Genomic DNA, 20,144 nt, shown 5'->3' with positions numbered 1-20,144 from the left:
TACTGCTACTGTTTTAACAAATGTTATTGTATACATGCAGATGTTTAACACATATAATGTATAAATATAAACACATATAAATGTATAAATCCAAGCATTAATTTTATTCAGATTTTTTAATACATTGTATATATTTTTCATACCTACTTTTTCCAAAAAATGCTGTAATGTTTTGTAAAGACATTTTTCCTATTGCTGGACACAGTTCTCCAGGAATTAAAAGACTTCTATGATTTTATAGGACAACAATCAATAAAATTTCTTTTAAATCCTTACTAAAAGAAGTTTGATTTTTTTTTAAAATACCATAAATACCATTTTGGTCAGAGAAATTAAATCTCTTCAGTAAACACTGACACTTTAGATTTTCCTGTTCTGTAAAGATAAATAGCACCATCCTGTGTCGTACTACTTCATCTGCCATAGATCCCATTTACCTGTCGGATGTGGCCTGGGACAGCATCTCATTGCTGAGACAGCATTAAGAGGGAAGTGAAAAAAGACTCTTCAGTTCCCTCTGCTTCCTGTAGTTTGGCACAGGTCAGCTGGAAGGGACCTACACCCCTGTGCAGTCCAACCCCCTCAGGGCTGACCCAGTGTTAAATCCTGTTCTTGAGGGCCCCCAAAGCCTCTTAAACACCCTCAGCTGTGGGGCATCACCACCTCTCCAGGGTACGTGTTCCTGGGTCTGTCCATTCCCTCAGTGAAGTCCTGCTTCCTCGTGCTCAGTCTGAATCTCAGCTTTAACTATTATTCCCCAGCCTCCTGTCCCTGGAGCCCAGGGAAGGAGAGGCTCAGCCACTCTCATTTAGCCATTCCACAATATTTTCATTAGCCCAAAAAAAAAAAAAAAAAAAGAGTAATTTTGAACATTGACTTTTCTATTAGCACTGCTATTGCAAAGGAAATCATCTAAAAAACTCAACACCTTCACCAGCCCCTGTGCACTTTGAACACACACTCTCCTTTTTAACTGGAGGTGGGTGTTACACCAGTACCTCCTTTTTAATTAAGAGCTCAGCAGTGACAGAAGGCAGCTGGGAGTTTGTTACTGTAAAATCAGCTCTCATTTTTGCAGGACATGGAATACGTGTCCCCTTCCTTCTGTAAGTTCTGTAATCAGGAAGCAAGTTGCCAACAATAAAAGGCTCTCAGTTGCCTAAATCAAGTCTCCAAGTGAGTCGAGGTGCCCCCATGTGTCTGGTGGCTCCACAGGGGCACCTGTTCAGAAATCCAGTGCCCACCTGACTTGAGCCTGGCCCAGCATCTCCACAGTCATGGCACACCTAAGAATAGTTTTTAGTACTTGTCTGTTCTGCTGCTTTATACCAGCCCTGCAACGCAACAAATACAACATTTGTATCTGCTGAACTTTAACAAATGCTGTAATGCAGCATGTTGTGCTTGACTTCATGGCAAGGAGTACGTTTGTTTTTATTATGCAAAGTTAATTTGCTGAAAATAAAAAGGTAAAAATAGCATGACTTTAGTCACTGTGCACATGCTCAGAAAGCACAGTCTGCTCAGCAACATACCTTAAATCCTGGATTGACAAAATACATTCACAAAAATGCTTGGGTGTCCCAGGTGTATTTTGTTTCTAAATTAACACACACAGGCAAAACAACTGGATAGAACACAGGTGTTGGAAATAACCAGTAAATCTTGACACCAAGGCTGAGGAACTCCAAGGCTTTATCTGCTGTGATCTGCAAATGATTTTCAACAGCTGTATAAAAACTTCATCATTTGGGCAAAGTGATAACATGAAGGTCAGGAAGACTTTACTACAACACTGAATTCTTTCATTCCATAACCCAGAGTTCCAGAAGGTGCTTAAAACTAACACAGACAGAAGTAGCCTTCATTAAGCACAACATGACCTTGACCATTCTTGGTCTTGGGCTGGCCATATATAAACTACGTTACAAACCTTACACATCAGCATTACACCTCTTTGATATCTTAATAACCTGATGCAGTGGTTTAAGCCTGGTTTGCAGCTCATCCCCACAGTGGGATGGAGGAGAAGAGACTCTAAGGGTCAAAGTGAGAGAAGTCATGGGTTGGGATAAAGACAGTTTAAAGCAAAAGTCACATGTGCAAGCAGGGCAAACCAAAGAATTAATTCCCCACTTCCCACAGGCAGGTGAATATTCAGCCAGCCCCACAACAGACAGTCTCCATACATAGAATGGGGGCTTGAGAGGACAAATGGCATCACTCCAAACATCAATCCCCTTTCCTGCTTTATCGACTAAGCATGATGGCCTGGGGCCTCCCTGGGGGCAGTGGGGGTCAGCTGTCCTGGCTGTGTCCCCAGCCCCCTTGCTGGCAAGGCGAGAACCAAGACAGAACCTGGGCTTGCTCAGCCATACCTGGAATAACACAATTTACATCACAGATCCAAACACGGCATCACACACACTAGCAAGGAAAATTAACTCTAATCCAGCATCCCTAACATTTATGCTCATTTTCAAACTCTGAAGAACACAGAGGTTTCTAGTACCTTTCTGCACAAAAGAGTATGTTAGGCTGTGTGCTTTCAGTACTGTGAAAAAGTACAGCACTATCACTATTTACGCTTCAGTCACTTCCTAACATCTGACCTGTGACCCCTTGAGCCTTTCTTCTGGGGGTGGCCCTCGTGCCACTGCTGACCCTGAGCCTCTGCAGTGTGGGGCTTGAGGGAACTCATCATCAACCGAAACTGCCATTTTTACCCAGGCTCTATCACTACCACTTCCTTTTGGCCCTCCTTTTGGGCTATTAATTAGAAAATTAGCCATCATTTAAGTACTGCAAAAATCATGAGAAAGGGGAATAATGCAGGTACCATGTGCCAGCCCGTATTTTCTTCATGACATTTAATCCAGCTCTGCCAGTACCAGTGCTACCAGTGCCAGCTTTTCCTCAAATAAAGCACCGACTTGTGATGCGGAGCAGCCCACCCGGCCCTGCGCAGCCCGGGGCCAGCGCTGCGCCTCAGGGCTGGGCGCCATTTTGTTCCCTCCTGCCCTAGCGACAGCCTTTGTTTCCAGCACAGAAGTTCCCCACTACAAATTATTTCGTTCCCATTTCCACACAGTTATCACTAATTTAGTCCCCTTTGCTTTCCCCTTTGAGTCCGGGGCTTACCTCCAGCGACGCCGTGGCTGCCGCATCCTGGGAGCGGCCGCGGCCCGCGCGGAGCCGAGCCCCGGGCGCCGGCAAGTCCGGGTGTCACGAAGCCATTCCAGCCCGGTTCTCCCGCAGCCTCACGGCCCTCACAGCCCGGCTGCTGCCCAGCGAACGCTCCCGACCCGGCTCCTCCCTCCCTGCAGCCGTCGGTGCCTCTTTTCCCCCCTCCTCAGACTCCCTCCGGAACCCCCAACCCGCGGGGCAGGGCGATTCTCCTCCTCCGCCTCCTCATTTAAAACACCTGAGGGTGAAACAGTCAATTGGTGGTTGGGGAGGGAGGTTAAACCATCTATTTTCTGCAGCTGGCAGTGGCAACGAGGAGCTTGGCGCCCTCCAGCTTTGCTAACCCAATGGAAAGCATCGTCTAGCCACTAACTTTGACTTATTTCTGTATAAAAAATAAGTTTCACCTGAGCTGCTCTGCTTTCTTCAGGATAAAGCACATAAATCCTCCTGAGCTTGATGATCAAGGTCACTTTTGCAAAGAAAAAAAACCAACAAAACACCAAAGAAGGGAGAAAAGTTATATTTCCAGGCAAACAAAAGGAGACACAACCTTTTTTACTCGAGGATAAACCTCAAAACAAACTTTGTTATTCAAATATTCTTCCATAGCTGGAAAACATTCAAAACAGAACGACATTCAAAACATTGAGAACAGTTGAAATGACTTGCAAAAAAAGACTTTTAATGGAATACTATAACTTATACATGAACTTCTTAAAAAAAACCCTCAACCTGAATGCAATGAAACCTTAACGCATAATCCAACATGACTTTTATCTAACGCTGCTTTCTGTAATCTACAATTTCAGTCAGTAGTGATGATGGACAAGGACAGAAAGCAAAGGAAGATTAATTGAATGGGATGAAATGCAGGAAAGGTGAAGATTGTTTCCTCCCACAGTAAAAATTCAACAAGTGTTTTCAAGTTTAGTTTAATTAAGCTGTAATTACCTTCTGTGGAAGTGCTGGTGAGCAGACTGCTGCACAGCTGGAGTAACACAGCAAGTGTAATTACTCACCACACCCCATTAAAAAAAAAAAGTTTAGGTATTACCAAGCAGTATTTTAGCAGGTTTTTAAAATATCTGTTACCTGATGGGTAAAAAACCCAAAGAAAACAGCTATAGCAGGACAAGAACCATACACCATCCAACAACTGCCTTTCTCTCCCTCACAAAGCTAACTGAGCACAGAACACATGCACGTACACATACTGCCAACTAGCTCCAAATAACTGCTCCTCAGGATGAGGAAATTACCAGCTTACCCTACAAAAGTTGTTCCTCTAGCTAAAGAAATGCTATAAAAAAGAAGGTGACTGGGCTGGCAGCGTGGCTCAGGTGAAGCGTGTCAGCTGTAGCGCTCGCCCTGGAACCGCGGCGCGAAGTTCCTGACGCCCTCGTTCTCCTGCGTGGTGATTAAGTCTATAATAGCTGTCAGCACTGCTGTATCCCTGGATTTAATATCATTCCAGTCCACGGGATGGGGGTTTTCTATTTTTTCTTGTAGAAGATCATCGAGTTCTTGTCTCAAATTCTGGAAAGTGTTGTAATAAAGGGAAAAAAAGGAAAAAGGAAAGAGACGGGCAGTTAGAGCTACACACAGCATCAACAGGGAGGTTCCAATGCCTTGGGCCCTCTGTTCTCCTGACCCTTACACCCACTCTTCTCCCATCAATTCATTTCCACATTGCTATTTTCAGCATCAAACACTGTCTCTCAAAACCCAGCCGTGTTACCTTTGATGAGAGATCACCATCTCTGGATGTGATGCCTCTAACAGACCACACATCCATTAGCTGGCTATTTCAGGATTAAAAAGAGTGGTTTAAAATAAAAATAAAATTTAAAAAAAGAGTCAGGTATGATTTCTGGGACCTAATATTTAACAGTTCTATAGAACCTATTCCTGTTAACTAAGGAGGCCCCACCCTCATGTTTCCATATCCATGTGGACATTTCCTGGACTAAGCAAGTCATCCTACAACTTCTGCTGTGCAACATTAGATCACTTTTGTTTGCTTTGTGTGCTTGAACTGCTCGCTGGGACTGCATTTCAAACATCATCTCCCTGAGTGATGAATCAATAGGCACACAGGAATATCAAATCCAGAAATCCCCAAGCAGAACCAGTGTTAAACTGAGCCTTCCATGTACATTATTTTGAAACATAGTCACCTTGACCAAGTGTGCTATTCTTGCTGGAGACTGGAAAACAATCCACTCATCCACAGCAATGGTGTCCTGCTCCTTATCCTTCTGAATGGATATATCCCCTCCAAAGAACAAGAGGCAGTATGGAGACACTTCTGTACAATCATACAGGTAAATCTGCACAACAACAGAGTTGTCTGATCACCCTCAAAATATCTCAAGTGCCATCAGTAATCCTTCATGAGACTCCTATAGAATTCCAGAAGATCATTACTCAGTTACTCACAAATTCTGAAGATGTATGAAGCAAATCAGTTCAAGAAAAGTTACATGAAATCAGATTGAACAAGAGCAAAAATGGTCTCAAGTCTTTCACGCAGTGGTGAAATTAAACCAGATGCTCCATAACAATGAGAGGAAAAAATGTCAGCATATTGAGAAGTGTTAGGACTGGACTGAAATGAAAAAAATAAACTAAAATTTAAAAATTTACACCTGTTATTGCCAGATCTTAAAAAACCCCAATCCTCCAAAAACCCCCAAGAACTAAACCACAGAAGTTCATTAGTTGTGGTACAATAGCCCCAGTGTCACAAAGGACATAATCTGATGGTGCGTACAAAGAACGGCCCAAGACAGGAAGGCCCCAGAACAAAAGCTGTTCACATCCCCTCTGAACCCTGATCCAAGCTCATTTTAAAAGGGATAATAAAACAAATAAACCCCACAAGCACAACCCCTGACTCACACTGCTGGTTCTCATCTTCAAATGGTACACCAGCCAGTTATAATGGAACTCTGTTTCCTCCACGTTCACCGATTTGGGATGGATATTAACTGATCCATCTGTCTTGGTGCAAACTTTCACCCTTCAAAGAAAAAACAACAACAAAAGAGTCTGATAATACAAGAAGTGATAAATCGACAGACCAGGATCCCTGGGGTCCCTCTTCCCAAATAACCAGAAGTGACAGTGTTTGAAGTGCTGCTGTAGAACCCCTTGAGAGCAGTGCTACTGAGATGTTGTAATACTATCCATGGCACGGTAAGGTCACACAAATATTTCAAGCATTAGCAGGAATCCAGATGTTAAAAAAAAAAAAATCAACAATCCCACCTTTCTCAGAGGAAGTAACACACAACCATGACTGAAACTGTACAGTGACATTCATTCATGCACTCAAGCCACTGCTTCACCTTGCCAAACTATGCCATGTAGAAAACATCTTGAATACAAACCAGCACTAAACCAAACCCTCACATTTTTCTCTTTTTGCTGAAGCTGGGCCGGATCTTTGCCACTTTGGGATAGAGGCCAGCACAGATGACTGCTTTGAGCAGCTTCTCATTACCTGCAGGGGACAGCAAAGTAAGTGAGGCAGTTCTGCAAGCTGTGATTTCAGCTGGGATAAATTCTCCCTTTCCCTCCACAGTTACCTGAGTTGGTGTTAGATTTGGGATTCTTGGGGTCTCTGCTATTCACAAATCCAGCTGCAAGGAGATGCTCAGCAAACTGCCCTTTCATGTTATGCAGCATCTAGGAAACAACGAAAATTGCCCTAGAATGATGCTGCACCAAAGGCACCTCCTTTTCCCCACAGACAGGATCCTGTTTTAACCTGGCAGGATGCCGTTACCTGCATGGTATTTGAGGACAAGAAATATTCCCAGCAATAGTCCTTCTCATTCCTGAAACCGCAACGCCGAGCCTCTTCCCAGCCCTAGAAATGAAAACCAGAGTTCTAAGGCGTTTATGAGTGAACACACACTACAAACTTAGGGACAGTGAAAACTAGAGGTCAACAAACAACAGTCACATGTTCCCTACTAGGGAGAAAGTAAATCCTTTGATTCTCTGTATATGTGCACACACCACAGTGCAGAAAAACACAGCTTCATAATATGTTGAATCACAACCTTCCTTTTTCCCTAGCAAGCAGTGATATCTGGCTGCGTTTGCCAGAGCACCCTTTGTTGTCATTAACAGTTCTGGGCAGGAACAGCATTTTCCAGGCCATTTATTTCCTCCTCTCCTCACCCCAACACAATACAACAAAATGTCCAACACTTCTGAAGATGGCTTCAGCCTCTCGTAGAGGCCAGGACAAGAATGAACAATGTCAGCAAAGTAATTATAATACTATGTTTCCTTTGTCTTTTTCTAACTTATCCACCAGAAATCAGGTTACTGAGCCTGGAGACAAGATTCTCCAACACTAGAAGGGTGAAAATCAGTTTGGTTTTATGTTTCTGTAGAAGCCAAAAAAGAAAGCCTACAGAGCATAAACTGATCAGCTTTTTCCTTAGGATCATCTATATTACTCAAATTAAAATTCTAGAAGAAAAAAAACCACATGAAAACATGCTTACAGTGAAAGCATTCACCACAGTCAGATGGTCACTTTTTGAGTTCTTCGACAGCTCCTTTCTTCTTGCATCTGCAACTTTCTCTTTGCCCTAAAAATTAGAACTTACATAATACCCAGACTGACATGACAGTTCTCTTTTTCTAATTCAGGTACATCTATACAGTACTCTGTGTGTAACATACATGAAAATTACAGTTATTTCCAATATTCCATAGGAAAAATGACAATTCATAGTATGTGAAGGCAATCTCACTAGTAAAAATATAATTAACATGACATTAATGAAAGTGCTCTTAAACTGTAACACCTCACTAAGTCCCAGTATCCTACTGAGATTCTTAAACTCCCACATGTAATTGTCGTCTGTGAGACTTTACCAGAGGGATGACAAAAGGGTCCTTGAAGCTGAGGCTGGCTGCAATGGTCAGCACAGGGTCCAGGCAGCAGAACAAGGCTCCAAACAGGATCATCTTCCCGATGTGCGGCTCCACAGGCAGCCGTGCCAGGTGGACACCCAGGGGAGTCAGCTCCTCCTGCCTGTCCAGAGCATTCTGCCAGGACAAGGGTGGAAAGGGAAGAACAACAGTTATGTGAAATGGGGAGGATTTCCTTAGAAAAGCCACTGGTACATAGATATCACCCACTACTATGCAAATCAGATATTTCTATTTATGGCTACAACTCATTTGTACAAAAAACACCAGAGCAAGGAATCAGCAGAACAAATGTGTCACTAATGTCTCCTTCCCCAGCATCCAAGGGAACAATGACATACAAGGTACTTCTCCCATATGCCTCATTTGTCTCAAACTCCTCACTGATCCACCTGGAACAGGAAGGCTGGGGAGACAGCAGGGGTAGGGAGTTAAATCAACACCTTAAATGTTGGGTCACATGTCTGCTTGGAGTCACTTAACTAATCCCTCAGAACTACTCTGTAGAGCCCATGAGCACATCATGGATTATGTGAAGTGCTCCCTCTGTGCAGTGAGGGTACCTCAGGGCTCTGCACAAAGGGTAGGGGGTTGCAGTGCCCAGAGCTGTGCAGCCAGACCTGTGTCAGGTAACACACACAGTACCAGGGCCCTGAATAGATCATTCCTGTATATGCAGCAACACTTTACCAGCTCCATGAGGTGATTTATGGCCAACATCACAGCATCACGAGACGGGGGGTCCATCAGTTTGCTCAGAAAATAGGCAATTCCACCAAGCTTCAGGATCTGAAAGAAATACATCACAAGAAAAGCCTACAGCAACTGGAGACAGTTGCCTAAAATTAGTTAGCATAACCACACTCATTGAAATAGTGTGAGTAATTCACAGCTCGAGTTAGAATTTCTTTAGTTAAGAACTAAGGATAAAAAAAAAGTATTAGTGATGAAATTTGTAGCAGAAGGATCTATTCTTCATTCAGTTCGCATACACAGGGCATTCCTTCTGCTTGCATAAGGAATTCAATGCAAACTGCCAAAAAGGGAAATTCACACCAGTTCTGAAAGTGCTTTGTAGTGAAATTCTTTTAAGAAATCACATAAACTGACTCACTGGAATTCTCACTGAAGCTTCTCTGATTGAATGATATTTGGGAAAAAGCACAGCCCGAATTTTTGTTAGTAGACTTCACCTTTTATTGATACTAGACAATTCTGTTTCCCCTGGGTTTGATGCACCCAGATACAAGTGTGCATTTACAAAAGTTGCTGCCATTATTGGCTGAATACACTGCATTTCTGGTGTAACAGAATTTTGGCTTAACAATCCTAGGGTCACAGTTGTGTTAACTTATTCTCTCAACCACTTATCCCAATGGAAAAGTAGATAATAAATATATTTGAAGATTCCCTCTGCTTACCTTGATTTGTAAGCAGAGTTCTTCCAAAGGTGTCCTCAGGATCTCTGGTAACTGATAATCATCCAGAAGGCTGGCACGCAGTCCGTTGTACAGATGGTAACAGTGGCCTGGCTGAACTCTGCAACGATTTAAAGAAACAATTCCTTTGGGTTTAGTTGGTTGTTGTGGGGGTTCTTTTCCTATGAAACTATGACACTATGATTGCGTTTGCTTACAACAACCTTCCCAAAACTCCTCAAGGAATTAGAACTGAAGTGTATCCAACTGTAAAAGCCACGCCAGTCTTCTGAAACACAGACCCATCAGCAGGAAAAAGGCATAGAGAACACAAATTAGTTTTTACGCCATTTCCATTTTAATGTATCAGCCTCATAAATCAGGTGTGAGGGCCAACAGCGACCAAAATTAAAATACAATGCAGGACTTTCTTTTATAGGAGGGAAACTCTGGAGTTAAATGCAGCACAAGTCAATTCAGCTTCCTAGGAAGACAAGGAAATCATTCCTTGCCCAGGAACAGGAGCTGGCTGTGCCAGCACGTGCAAGTAAGAAAGAAGAACCTTCAGCACTATTGGAAACTCAACATCCCCAGACTTCCCTAAGCACCTCACTGTTCTTACCTTCCTGCTCGACCCTTCCTCTGCTTGGCATTGGCTTTGCTGACCCACTCTGCTGTCATGGTGCTGATGTTGTTCTGGGTGTCGAAGTGAGTCTCCTTTATTTTCCCCCCATCTATAACGAACACGACGTCATCGATTGTAATGCTGTTGAAAAAAAGAGGGGAAAAAAGCAACTTTTCATCTTTGCATGTGTGACCTAGAATCGGGTTTGGCCTCTCTTTATTCCCTCCCAAACAGAGTCAGCAATTAAAAAAATCCGTTTGGAATTTCATTAAGAACTATGCTACTGAACAGTTCAAGAAAGAGCTGATTTATTCTCCTGGATCTGGCCAAAGTCCCCACTTGGGTCCTGAAGAGAGGACAGGCAGCTCAGATGATCATGTACAAGTCATTCTAGTAATTGTTTAGCATTCCTGTAGTTTAATTGCTCAAAACAATGTAGTTGGTTGAATTATTTAAAACAATTATAGGGAAACTCTGTTTAGTCTATAAATATTTCTAAAGACAAAGTGTTATAAATGAATGGCACAAACACCAAAACTTATTTTTGGGAAAACCGAACAGGTTTATACTTTGCATTATCACTTCCATTTATTTTGTTAAACACACAGCTTTCCTGGCTCTGGGCAGGCAGGCATTTACCTGGTCTCTGCAATGTTGGTTGCAATCACGATTTTCCTCACTCCTGGCGCGGTCTTCTTGAACACCTGTAATTATCCAGGGCCCATTTATGTGTTTGCCAAAACCAAACATGTGCTTCTTTTTTTTTTTTTCTTTGGTAGTTGTGAAATATTGCAATAAAAGAGCAGCATACCTGAGTCTGGTTAACAGTAGGCATCAATGAATGCAAAGGTATGATAATAAACCTATCTGAAAGTTAAAAATCAGTAAAAGATATGGTGTAAGCACAGAAACTTCCAATTTTACAGGAAAATCAACTAAATCAACTATGCAGAACAGAAAAAATAGGCTGCAAGTCAGGCTATTGTTTCTTGCTCTGAGACCACATGTATTTGTATCATAACAGCAAATTCTAAAGTAAAAAGGTATAAAGGCCTTTTTTATGATGCTATAACATGACAAGTTCAAGAAAATATATGAAGTTATTTACAGTAATTTAAATTTCATTTTTGAATTCTGGAGTTATTTAATAATTGGTCAAGTTTAATACACAAATTGACACAATCTTTCAATAAACTGGAATTCTGCATCTCTGGTATGTACACAACCACACTGCAAGTCAACATGTGAACAGTCAAGAGCCCAGCTAAGATAGGTGAGACAAACATGAGAGATGCAAAGGGACAAGTTAAAGTGTGACAGACAGGCACAGAGTACTTGAGAATCTGTAAGAAAGCTTCTCAAATAAACAGGATTTAAGGAACTATCAGCAAAGCAGGGGAAGCTGCTCAAGGATGGAGCGCAGAGGAGGCGCATGCACAATGGAGTTATTTTGGATGGGAGTTCTCCCAGCTACAGGAAAGGACAAGAGGAAGAAGATGCAGGTCAGGTTGTTTTTCAGATTGTCACTCCCACACTGAGGAAAATGAGTTGTTGTTAGCAGAGGAAAGATACCACAGACACAAAAACTGCTAAACATTTTGGAGAGGAGAGATGGGGGAAAAAAATTAATCCAGTGCAACAGCAGCAACCCCATGCAAGAAGAGTCTGCCACCAATGCTACCGCCAGAACTCCCATGGAGAGTTTGGGTTTTACCTGACTTAAACATGACTTGTGACATCAAGAGCTCATGCAAAGTGCTGATGTTATCCCAGCCTGGCAGAAACACCAGAATTGCACCATCCTACAGGGAAAAGAGGGAGTGAAGGAAAGAGAGGTCAGAACACATCACACACTACAGGGAGCCAGCTCCTTGCATACATGGTGGGCATGTGAGATCTGAAACCTCACTGACCCAGTCTGGAACAGTCTATCAAGGCTTTTTTTCTATAAAAGAGCTACCTACATGTATTTATCTGAATGTAAGATTAATTCAAAGCTGTTCAATTACTTAGAAGCGCAAACAAAAATTTCCCTTCTTTCTGTGTGACCAACCATGCCAGCTCTGGCACTGCCACTGCCCCCAGCTCAGTCCCACTGTACCTCCTCTTCCAGCACAATGTGTTTGATCAGGGCTGCTACAAGGTCCAGGTCCACCTTGTCATCATCCATCATTTCCAGGGCATCAATTGTACTTGCTGAATACCTGCAGCAGGGAAAGCACAGACACTGGTCCCTTGGAACAGGCAAAGCCAGGGGCTCCTGCTCCTGCTGCCAGGCTCTGAGTGAACCACCCAGCCATGAACCCACCTCCAATCAGCTCAGTTCTTTAAGCAGTTCCTGCACCACCGAAGTACTCTCCACATTTAGTTCAGTGGGATTATTGTCAGTTCAGTACAGTTGAAGAGTTACCATGTCATGACTGAATTGACTTTGAAGCACTTACATGACCTCTCTCCTTCCTTCTCATGGATGAGCCAGGGACTGAAAATCTATATTTAGGTAATGAACTGAAATTTACATTGAGTAACTCAAAGGGAGCTAATTCTGCTGTCTCTAAAGCACTTCACTGGTTGCCAGCCAACTACACAGGGAATTCCATCATCATTTTCCACAGCAGCCACTACCCCACTGTTACGAAAGCCCAGCAACACAATACAGCACTGATTTATGGTTCTCACTTCAGAGCTGCCTGAAAACTGAAAACAGAAGAGAAACTTGGGCCCAACCTGCCCTGCAGCTGCCTTAGGTAGCCTGGCCACTGCTGCCTGTAGATCTCCTCCTTCTCCTCCTTCTCTGGCCTGCTCACGTGGCCCTGCATGAAGCCCTTCCTCCAGTGCAGCCGACGGTCCATCTTTTCCGGGGTGTACCTTTACACAGGAGGAGCAAACACAATTCCATTTGAAACTGAGGGAATTTGGAGCAGCTGCACAGCAGTTTTCCAAACCATGGACAATATGCTGTGCTTTAGCTAGCCCATGTGTAAGATCCTTCAGTTTCTGTTCTGACAGAAATCTTACAAAAGCAGGGACCAACCCTAGTAAGCACGAGAACATGTAGGGAAAAAGAAGTGAACAGCAAGAAAGACTAGTTTGATTTAGAGATCTGAAAATTCACCACACCAACAGACAAATTGTTCTTCCCCTCAAGCCAACATTCCCAGGTAGCCGTGTGTCATCTGTAATTACAGTACAAGGCCCCCCTTCAAAGGTTTTCTGTTGAAAAATGCAGGCAATTCTTCTTTATGCCAAGTTACTCTTTGAGCATACATACACTAAGCTAAACCCCCTCCCAAATACTGTCTGAAATGATGTTCAGAAAAAACACTTGCCTCAACTTCTCAATGACATCTTCGAGCAGATATTCCACCACCGGGAAAGTGAACCCAGGGATGTGAATCATTGGGCAATGGTCTGTGGAGGGAGGCAGAACTCGGTTTTAAAACTACTGATGAAATACTGCACTGGAAGAGTAGAAGCAGTAAACATTCCTCACTATTTCTGCAATAAAGCTGCCATGTCTACAGGACATTTCCAATTGTCAGGGAAGATGCCAAATTCACCCCCAAATAAGGCTGCTGAATAAAAAAGCACAGGCAGCAGGCAGTATTTTGGATACCAGGATGTTCAGCTGGTTCCAGCCGCTGGAAAAAGCTGGGAGACTGAACAACTAAAAGTTCAATCTCCCTGCCCACTCACACCAAGAATGCTAAAACATGGTAAATATTTACTAGGAAAACACTTTGGACTCTGCTTCCATAACATGTCTGAAAAGCAAAACCAGAAGCAAGATCAGGTCATAATGAGATAAAACTGAGATAAACTGCATCTCCAGAAGCTGGCAAATCTTTGTAAAATTGAAGTAATTTCTTCTTTTGATACAAATAAATTCTGTAATTCAAGAACTGCACTATACTGTGGAAGCCTAAATTACTTAAGAGGAACATTCCTAGGAAGCATTTCACCTACCAAAGTACTCAGAAAACTTCTCTGCATTTAAAGTAGCACTCATCAGTATGACTTTTAGATCCTGTCGAACATTCAGAAGATCTTTAATAATGCTCATTAAAACATCTGACTGAAGATTTCTTTCATGGATTTCATCAAGAACTACATGACTGATGCTGGACAAGTGCCTAAAATAGAAGGGGAGGAAGTTAAACTTTTGTTTTTAGAAAAATTATAAAGCAAAGCCATGACTAAGTTTGGAACAGCTCAGGATTCATTTCATAATTGCATTCAGTGTCTCATTAATAGGAGCTCTTACTTATCTGACTGGAGCCACTGCAGGACAATTCCCGTGGTACAGTACAAAATCGAACCTTGTTTCCTTGGCAACCGACTGAAAGACACAACAACAACTCCTCAGTTCTCCTTTGTATTTAACAAAATACTTTAAAAGCTTAAACCCCAACTGCAGGTGCCATGCCAGACACGATGCAGATGTGCCTCACTGCCTCCCTCAGTCGCAGCACAATGGGAGGAACAAGGAATTAGGTTACTGTTGCATCACTTTTTTGGATGGGGAATGGACCAGGGAGAGGCTCTGGCTTCCCAGACATCCCTTGCCATCTCCTGCACATTGAGGTGCTGATCCCCAGCTCCTGCAGCTCTCCAGGCTCAGAACAGAGGGCACCCACATGCACAGGATTGTGAGCAAAGAGAAATAGCAGAGAGATTCTATGAATTCCAGTTAAAATGCTGTGAGGGCTGAGCTGTCCTCTCTCACCAGCAGTTTTGCTTCAGCAATAGGGCTCCATTATGTGCTGGTACCACTTCAGATACTCTTTAAAATTATAGCCAACTCCAAATATAAGAGCTTTTGCTCTGCAAGCTCCTGTTACTGCACCTATTACATGGTCCCACGGAATTAGTCCATACATACACATAGCAAACACATAGCTTTCCACAGAAATACAGTTTGGAGCATTCTCCCCTTTAGCATTTTCACTTTTCCTTGAAATTCATGGGATTAGGGACATCAGTTTTATTTTTGCCCACAGCAGAACCTTTTACAAGAGCTGAAAACAGGACTTACTCAACAAAGTCTAACGGGCTAGTCACTGTCACATGGGGCATAAACCACAGTAACTGCACTCAAACCTTTTCATAAAATTCAAAAACCTCACTCCTTCCTCGCAGGAATTCCTTTAGGGGAAATGTCAGCAGGAAAGCAGTTATTTCTTTTTAGAACTACTTTTCAAATTGTCTCCTTTGGATAACAACAGGCCCTTCCCACAGAGCCGCTCACCTCTGCAGGCGGATCTGGTAGCCCGTGCTCCTGCCATTGCCACAGCTCTCTGCCCTCTCAGCAGCCACCCTCTCAGCCACCTGAGGGGGAGAAAGAAAATCAGGCTGATCTGTGATGAGCTGCTCATCAGTAGGAACACCCAGAACCGAGATGGTTTGTAAATAACAAAGAAATGCCCTGAAAACAACCTTTTCTCTCCCCCTGAGAGCAGCAACGCAGGGACAAGACTTTAGAGAAACACACCCACTCGGGCATTAGCAGCACATTCCACTTCCAGCAGGATGAGCTTTGCCCGTCTGACACTGAACTATCAAGGAGAGTAACTACTGAGAACTTGAAAGCCAGATTCCTTCCTGCTCATTAATACACCTCTAGAGGGCCTGGCACAAGATTAGTTTTTATCTTAACTGACATTTGCACTGCCCAAAGCCATTAAAATCACAGATATAACACATGACTAAAGCCAGGGAAGAACAAGGCTGCAGTGCCATACTCCATCAATGGCCAGATCCTGTGAATATCCAATTAGTGCACATTAACAGAACTGTTATTTGCAGCAGACTCTGAGGAGCCCCAGAAGGAACGCGGGAAGCTCGGGGGTGTGGAGCGAGGGCGCAGGGGAAGGGGCACTCACGGAGATGGCGCTGATCCTGCGGGGCTGGGTGCACACGATCCTGCACGTGGAGCCCAGGCCGCGCTCGATGTGATCGTCCAGGATGAACTGCGTCACCTGCGTGGTCTTCCCGCAGCCTGTCTCGCCGCTGATCACCGTCACACGGTTGTTGTTGATCAGCTTCACAAGCTCCTGGCCCAAACGAAGACAAAACAATTACTGTGTTGTTGTTGCAAATGGATTTTAGAGGATTTTGACAATTCTCTGCTCCTGTGGGATGAACGCTGAGCAAAGTGTCAGCAGCTGAAGAAACGCTCGGCTGCTTCTGGTAATGCTACAAAAAAAAGTTTAGTTTAAACCTCACAGAAGTAATTTCTGCCCATTTGCACTTCCCATGCGTAGGGTTTAAAGCACACCCAACCTCAACACTAGCTTTAAATACTTTAGATCCTGTATGAAAAAAACATAAAAGAACTAAAATGAAAAGCCTGAAATACACTTTTAAACTTTCTGCTTCCTACTTGGCTCCTGTAAATCTTTGGAGACTGAACACAAAGCTGCCTGGTTGGACTCCAAGCCTGCATGAACTAAAGGTTTTCAGCACAGTATTTTAACATTTCTTGTACCAACAGGAACAGTTTCCCAGCCTCCACCTCCCCACCCCAAGGACTGCTAAGGAGAGTATGACTATTTTAAGAAACAAATGCTAACAGAAAGGACATTATGGCAAATAGAGAAACTGTAGGAAGGAGCTCACTAATCATCCACTGAGCCTGCAAAAGCAAACATATCAGAATACTCCATTCCTACAGCATACAGGGGATACCACCTGAAGAATTAATATCAATTAGTAACAGCCCCTACTGTCACTGACCTTATCCTGCAACTGGGAAACTAATGGCACTGAAGGCCAGCAGTGCAGCCATTAAGTCTGTGGTTGAAGCTAAAAAGGCTTAATTGGCATTATCTTCAATTCTACACTGGCTAATTGTGCAACAAAGGGCACAATTTTATACACAGAAGAAAGCACAACAATTTGAGTAACCAGGAACCTTCTAGATGTTTAACTAGCAGAAAAAGAAGACCTATTATTAAATGTATGTAGCAGCCATGTATTCCCAGTTATATTCCCATGAGAACACTGTACTGAGCCCCATAATAATGATCAGTGAGCCCGGTACAGTCTGGAAAGAAATCACCCCCAGGGTCAGAACCTGGGAGGCTTCTTCCCTTCCTGAAGGCCACAAATGATTGCTGCCAGTCACAGAGCTTTCACAACTGCTTTCTCCTGTTTTGGAGCCCAGCACCACAGACTGTCTCTCTTTAAATACGTGCTCACCTCTCTCATCCCGTATGAGGGGAGTTTCTCTCGGAATCTCTGGGGAAAAAGAAAAAAACATTTCTCTTTAAACACCTTTTCAACACTGAAGCAATAGAACAGATTTCGCCTCTAATCTGGGCTAAACTGCAAAATAATGACAAACTGCTCAGCAACACTTGTATAAACACAGGCCCATGGGAAACAACTTTAATTCCATGTATGGCTTCTGTTGCATTCTATTTAGAAAAATGATTTCAGCCCAACAATTCAGTACATGATAAGGTAGGTATATACAGGTGCAGGAGCAGGGCCTGGTATGGAAGAGAGAACTGGTGTTCAGGGTAAGACAATTTTCTATACGTGGATGTTAACAACAAAACCACTGTTTTCAAGAGGCAATTCCTTCAGAACCCAGTGTTGTGCTTTCAGTTTCAGACATAACTGCACGGATACAATCCATGAAAAAGAAAGAGAAACTCACCCAATGAAACAACATGTCAGCTTCAAATTTCAGATTCTAAATGTTTCTGAAATTTGTAATTTCCCATTTTTAATTACTGTTCTATCAACAGGTATGAATTTTATGAATTCTAAAGATAATTCTTAGCAAAAGTAACATTATGACAACTTTCTAGTAAGCTGCAAGATATTACATTTTCAGGTTAGATTAATTTTAAAAAAGTCAATGAAACGTTTTCAACTTCACACAGGGAAAAGTACCTGCATTTCAATATATTTGGGATCAGATCTCTTCTTCATTAAGTCTTCTTTAAGCCGCTCATCTAAATCAGCATCCTGTTCATTTTTTTCACAGAGATATTCCACATCCCAATCCAGGGATGTTTTTTCCAAGGCTGGTCTCTGTCTTACAGGAACTTTTTCAGCATCTGGTTTCACTTTGGCAGGCTGTTCTGGAGTAGGGCTGGAAACACAGAACAAAAACTTCAGATTTCCCAGCTGTGCCTGGCCACATGCAGAGTGCACGTAATTACATCCAGCAGTTAATGAACCAGCAGCCCATGGGAACAGAGAATCATGGAATGGTTTGGATTGGAAGAGACCTTAAAGCCCATCCAGGGCCACCCCTGCCATGGGCAGGGACACCTTCCACTGTCCCAGGCTGCTCCAAGCCCTGTCCAACCTGGCCTGGGACACTGCCAGGGATCCAGGGGCAGCCACAGCTGCTCTGGGTCTGTCACTACAGCGAAAGTCATTAAACCAATTAAAGTCTCAAACTACCAACCACCAAAAACCTGACATCAGGTTCTAAAAAAACCACATTCTTTTGCACCAAATGAAGCCACAAAGCAACAAAGCACCATCAATTGCCACTTGATCCACTGCCCCATAACTGGATCCCTCAAAAAAATGGATCCCAAATCCCCTTAATTCAGCACACCCGCCTATTCCAGCTATTCCTGAAAATCCTTAACGAGCCCAGAACAGACCCTGCTTCAGACACTGAGAAAATGTTCCAAGACTGCTCAGTAACTGAAAACAGAAGTCAAAAGCCACCTCTGGAAGAATGTACCTACCGTAGTATGCCTTGAGATCAGTTGTAAGTTTTATGAGTTTAAGTTGAAATTTAACACCCCAAACTCAGCAATAATGAGAGCGTTTTACAGCAATGGGTACAATCATTTCAATGTGACAATACACGTGGAAAAATCTGAGGATATTTGTTGAGCCAATTCACTCAATAAAGGTAAATAACTTCTGATACATCTTCCTGTCAGCTTATGGAAAGTTCGTGCAATTTAAAACAAATAAAAGAACGAGTAATTGTATCTCTTTACCCTTCTTCATCTCCAGACCACCAGGACATGGCTTCTTGCTCTTTGTCGTTTTTAGTCTGGACAGAATTCAGCAGCTGCACGATTTGCTCTTCCCTGCGCTCATCCATGCGCACAACAGCTCTCTAGGGCAGAAAAGCACAGCCTCCATCAGCGCGGACTTCGCGTATCCACAATTACGTTAGCAACACTCGCACGGCGTTCTCCGCCTCCCGAGGCTCTTCGGCATGACCAAAGATCTACGTTTTTCCCTACGCGCAGTTCCAAGGTGCAGAGGCACAGACCCTTGTCCCCCCGGCCAGATGAGCCCTGTCCCCGGGACGCGTCCCCGCGTCCCTCACCTGCTGCCGGTCCGCGTCCCCGCGTCCCTCACCTGCTGCCGGTCCGCGTCCCGGTTCTTCTGGCCCTGCTTGCGCGCGTACCACAGCCCGATCTCGCGGCCCCTCAGGTGGCCGGGGTGCCGTCCCCGCCCGCCGGGCCCGCCCGCCGAGGAGGAAGCGGCGGAGGCAGAGCCGCCATCGCCGCCGCGGCCCCGGCCTCGGCCGCGGCCCCAGTCGCGGCGGTGCTCGTAGCTCATGGCCGCGAGTGCCGGCGCAGAGCAGCCGGCACAGCCCGGCCCGGCGCGGCTCAAATCGGCCCGGCGCGGCCCCGCCTCATCCGCCGGCGCGGCCCGCCTCATCCGCCGCCCGCCCGCCCGCCCGCCGCCCCTCAGCGCGGCTGGCCCCGGGTTCGAGTCTCGGCCCGACCAAACCCAAACCCGACCCGCCCAGGTCCCAGGTTCGAGTCCCCGACCGGCCGGAGTGTTGCAGAATGGGGAAAGATGTGTCATTTTGTTAACGTTTGATCTTCGTATACTTTCAGGCCTAATCAACAAGAAAGGAGATTGAATCTGTGAAACAAAGAGCAGCCAATGAGCTTTAAGTGATGTCCAGGTGTTAGAAAAGTATTTCTAGTATTATGTTGATTTAGATGTTGACAAGA

General features: G+C 44.0%; 1 protein-coding gene across 2 annotated transcripts; it reads right to left on the bottom strand.

The window, feature by feature from the left end:
- Positions 1 to 3,693: 3,693 nt before the first annotated feature.
- On the bottom strand, positions 3,694 to 19,829 carry DHX36 (DEAH-box helicase 36). 2 transcript variants are annotated; one of them, XM_042042736.1, is made up of 25 exons: positions 19,537 to 19,829; positions 19,167 to 19,288; positions 18,091 to 18,292; positions 17,389 to 17,427; positions 16,071 to 16,241; positions 15,437 to 15,516; positions 14,453 to 14,527; positions 14,155 to 14,321; positions 13,518 to 13,599; positions 12,916 to 13,056; positions 12,290 to 12,392; positions 11,903 to 11,990; positions 11,000 to 11,055; positions 10,828 to 10,892; positions 10,186 to 10,329; positions 9,567 to 9,684; positions 8,836 to 8,934; positions 8,089 to 8,262; positions 7,713 to 7,799; positions 6,980 to 7,063; positions 6,780 to 6,879; positions 6,604 to 6,694; positions 6,091 to 6,211; positions 5,367 to 5,519; positions 3,694 to 4,725 (listed from the first exon to the last, which is right to left on the bottom strand). In XM_042042736.1, exons 1-25 carry the CDS (start codon positions 19,738 to 19,740, stop codon positions 4,540 to 4,542), a joined length of 2,952 nt encoding a protein of 983 aa, XP_041898670.1. In that variant the 5' UTR covers positions 19,741 to 19,829; the 3' UTR covers positions 3,694 to 4,539. The 2 variants fall into 2 exon arrangements, with proteins under 2 accessions (XP_041898670.1, XP_041898671.1); XM_042042737.1 differs by lacking the exon at positions 19,537 to 19,829 and adding an exon at positions 19,505 to 19,520.
- Positions 19,830 to 20,144: the final 315 nt, after the last annotated feature.

This window comes from Corvus kubaryi, unplaced genomic scaffold (genome assembly GCF_017639235.1).
Source record: "Corvus kubaryi isolate FWS band 111438036 unplaced genomic scaffold, C.kubaryi_AGA036_p1.0 37397, whole genome shotgun sequence".
Classification (NCBI taxonomy): domain Eukaryota; kingdom Metazoa; phylum Chordata; class Aves; order Passeriformes; family Corvidae; genus Corvus; species Corvus kubaryi.
This window is presented reverse-complemented; position numbering and strand designations above follow the sequence as displayed.